The sequence below is a fragment of the Arachis ipaensis genome, chromosome B10 (genome assembly GCF_059453495.1).
Source record: "Arachis ipaensis isolate K30076 ecotype BB chromosome B10, ASM5945349v1, whole genome shotgun sequence".
In the NCBI taxonomy this organism is placed as follows: domain Eukaryota; kingdom Viridiplantae; phylum Streptophyta; class Magnoliopsida; order Fabales; family Fabaceae; genus Arachis; species Arachis ipaensis.
Window position 1 is genome coordinate 62,514,256 of NC_142435.1, and position 3,671 is coordinate 62,517,926.

The 3,671-nt window shown below is 36.9% G+C and overlaps 1 protein-coding gene across 1 annotated transcript; it reads left to right on the forward strand.

Moving 5' to 3' along the window:
* The first annotated feature begins 2,173 nt into the window (after window positions 1-2,173).
* Window positions 2,174-2,959, forward strand: LOC107621702 (uncharacterized). Its single transcript, XM_021113913.2, has 2 exons — window positions 2,174-2,782; window positions 2,882-2,959. Exons 1-2 carry the CDS (start codon window positions 2,174-2,176, stop codon window positions 2,957-2,959), a joined length of 687 nt encoding a protein of 228 aa, XP_020969572.2.
* Window positions 2,960-3,671: the final 712 nt, after the last annotated feature.

The following is a 3,671-nucleotide window of genomic DNA, read 5'->3' on the forward strand; positions in this document are numbered from 1 at the left end:
ACGGTACGCGTCGGGTGCGCGTACGTGTGGGTCGATTTTGTGCCTTAGGCACAATGTTCGCGCAATGTGGGCGCAACTCTCTGGAATTTGGCATGGAGTTGGAATTTTTGAATCCACGCGTACGTGTGGGTGACGCGTGCGGGTAGATGGCCGAAAATACTTGGGTTATGCGTACACGTGGGGCACGCGAACGCGTGGATGGTGCTCTATTTTTCAAAAATTTTCAAGTTCTTGCACCAAACCAAGAATTCCAAACCCCCAAACAGCTACCAAAACACCATAAAACCTTAGTTAACATACTTAAATATGAAATAAACTCAACAAACTAAACAAAGCGTGAAATTATGCTAATTACCAATATGTACAAAAGAGAAGAATGAAAAGATTTTACCTTGGTGGGGTGTCTCCACCTAGCACTTTTGTTTATTGTCCTTAAGTTGGACTTATGGAGAGCTCCTCGTCAAGGTGGCTTGTGCTTAAATTCATCTTGGAACATCCACCAATGCTTGAATCTCCAATAAGCTCAATTCTTTAAAATCAATAACTTCAAGCCTTGATGGAGTTCTTCACAAACCATGGGCTCCCAAATTTGATTTTCCTTGTGCGATCTGGGATCTTACACTTTGTTTTGGCACCCATCTTCAAGTTGATCGTCATTGTTCCATCCGGGCGGTAAGTAAGGTGAATTCTTAATGATGTGACCAAACATCCTTCTAGACCCACCTAATTGAGCACTAGTCTAACCTTTGTATTTAACCCTTGAAGCATCAACCAAAATGAGCCTTGATTTGAAACGCCAACCACGAAACATCCTTCTCTTGTGCTTCATCCCACAAAGTTCCCTAAGTTGACCATTCGTTTCAAGCAAGCCATATTTGAGTGGGCTAATAAAGCTAATAGAAAAGAATTTCACCTACTCAAATGTAGAAGTAGATGGCAACCTAGGCAAAGAGGCTTTCAAGGATCTTGACAAAGCGTATCTCGTCCTCCGTTTTCTAAGGACCTCCACCTCCTTACAAGATTTCTCAAATTCAACCCTTTATTCATCAATTTTGTCTTCTTCACCAAGAAGATTTGATGCTTGATCTTCAATTCCAAGGGAACACAATTCTTTCTCTATCCCATCTGTAACATCCCGCATTTTTGAAAATCTAAATATAAATAAATTGTGATTTTATCTTATTAAGTTTAAACTTTATAATTTTAGAAATTATTTTGTTAAAAATAATTAAATAGATTCGGAGATAGTTTTATTTCGAATCAATTAATATTTTTAAGTGATCTAATTATAATGGAATATTTTGTATAATTTTAGTAATTGAAAAATAATAAAGAATTGTACAATTTAATTTAAGTAACTTTTATCTTGAAAAAGTTACGATTTATTTTACTAATTTGATATCTTATTTTATGAATTAATTAATTAAGAGTAATTAAATTAGTTTTATTCATATTTGAAGTTTAAGTCAATTAATATTCTTATGTAATTTTTATAATTGGTTATTTCATATGCTTTGGAAATAAAATTTAGTAATGGAAGTGTTATATATTTAATTTAAGTAATTTCTATTATGAATGAATTATGGTTTATTTTATTAGTTTGAACTTTTAGAGATTAATTTATTAGGAATGATTAAATGGATTTTTATAAATACTTTAAGTTTAAGTAATTTTATTATAATTAGATATTTTGTAAATTGAAATTAAAGTTTCAGATATGGAAAAATAATAGAGATTTATATGATTTAATCTAGAAAATTGATATTTGAATTTAAATTGTACTTTACAAAATATAATTAACTTGTTCATTTTATAATTTAAATTAGAAATAATTGATTGAACTTAGCAATATGTTGATAAATAATGTTCCTAAATATTTTTAATAGAGTATATTTGATTCTAAAATTACTCTATTATTCAATTTTATCAAAATATCTATTCATATCTATCCATATTCTTTTATAAAATCCTAATTTCTAACCCTAATTCCCAAATCAAACTCAGAAACCCTAATTTCCCAAATTGAAAACCCTAAGTTCCTAATCAGAAACCCTAACCTACCCACTTTCTTCTCCCTTCAGCCGCACCATACCCCCCCCCTTTTCTTCCTAAACCTAACGTAGAAACGGAAACAGAGAGCAAAGAGAGAGGGAAGAGCTGCTGCCGCGCCACCATGACCGCCGGACTGCCACCGCAAGGAGCCCGTGCCACCATCGTCGTCATCCTCGTGAACTGCAGCGTCGCCGTTCAACCTCGTCCCGCCACGTCTCCATGGTCGCCATTGCTGCGAGCTCGCCACCTCGAGAAGCTGCCGTCGCGTCTTGTCCCGCTGTCACCACCGTTGCCCTGGAGCTCGCCCGCCGTCGTCGTTGAGGGGCCAGCAGAGAGAGAGAACGAACGCGGGTCAGGTTCGCCACCAAGGAGAGGAGCTATGCTCCACGCCGCCGTCGCCACCAGTCCACAACCACCACTACGAGGGTTCCGTCACCGTCATTCCAGTGTCCCCGTTCGTGCCCTTCGTAGCCGTCGCCGTCGCCGAGCCGTTGCATCGCCGGACATCATCGCTGGAGGACCGAATGGAGAAGCTAGCCAGTTCTGCTTCTGCCTCTGGTTTCTGGAATCTGAGAAGACGCAATCGCCGCTGCTGGAACTGTTATTGTTGGCGTGGCCCTGTTCTGGCTCTACTCTAAATTGTTACTGCTGCTGTTTGGCTGATGCTGAAGCTTTCCACCACCACTGGAGCTGCCCGAAAACCCTGTTGTTGCTGCTCCGATTATTTATTGTAAGCTATCTGTAGTTCCAATTTTATTGAACTCATTTTCATTTCCGACTCCATTGAATTTGAACTCTATTTTGTTGCCACCGTGGTTACTACTGCGAGAGTGAAGAAAGAATCGGAAATAATGCTGCTGCCGTTCATCGGAGATGCCAAACTGTTGCTGCTACTACTCTGAGATGATATGGCTACTATTAAGGTTGTTGTTCATGAGTGCAGCATTCCCAATTTCTATGGATTTCGACACTTTGAGGTAGGGGGTTTAAAACGATTTCAATTTAAGAATGCCTACAAGGTTTATTGAATAACTACAAATAGATTTAATAGCTGTGAGTAATTGATTGATTATGTAATTATTGAATTGTGGCTGAAATTGTGATTGGAATGGTTGAGATTGTGATTTGGAATTGTTGATTTGTGATATTGATTGATTATGTGGATTGGGAATTGCTTGATGACTAATTGTTGAGAATTTCTAAATTTTAATGGGTTATGTTGGATTTGTTGCCATTGAGTTGTTATTTGGTATATTGTAATGTTAATGAACTTGGTTGGTGGTTGATTTGGAATTGGTTTTGAGGGGTTTTGAAGGGTTGGATTTTGAATACTAAATAGATTGCTGAAAAACTGATTTTTGAAATTAAAAGGTGACTTTAGAAGTGAATCAGTTATTCAACGATAATCGAAATGATATAAGAGCAAAAGCTGAGTAAAGTATAATAAAAGTTGTTGTTGGGACTCAATTTTAAGAAGTTTGAATTAATTATAGAACTAGTTATGATTTTTCAAAGTTAAAATGTAAAACTTGATTTTCTGCATTATTTTTAAAGGAAGCCGAAAACTTTGAAAAACTATAACTATTTCTGTGATTATCGAAATTGCGTGGGACCAAGTC

Bases quoted from the DNA above. Each gene is read 5' to 3' on its own strand.
- LOC107621702 (XM_021113913.2), top strand. From the start codon at position 2,174: ATGACCGCCGGACTGCCACCGCAAGGAGCCCGTGCCACCATCGTCGTC. The intron at 2,783-2,881 runs GTAAGCTATCTG...TACTACTGCGAG, and splicing joins TGCTGCTCCGATTATTTATT to AGTGAAGAAAGAATCGGAAA.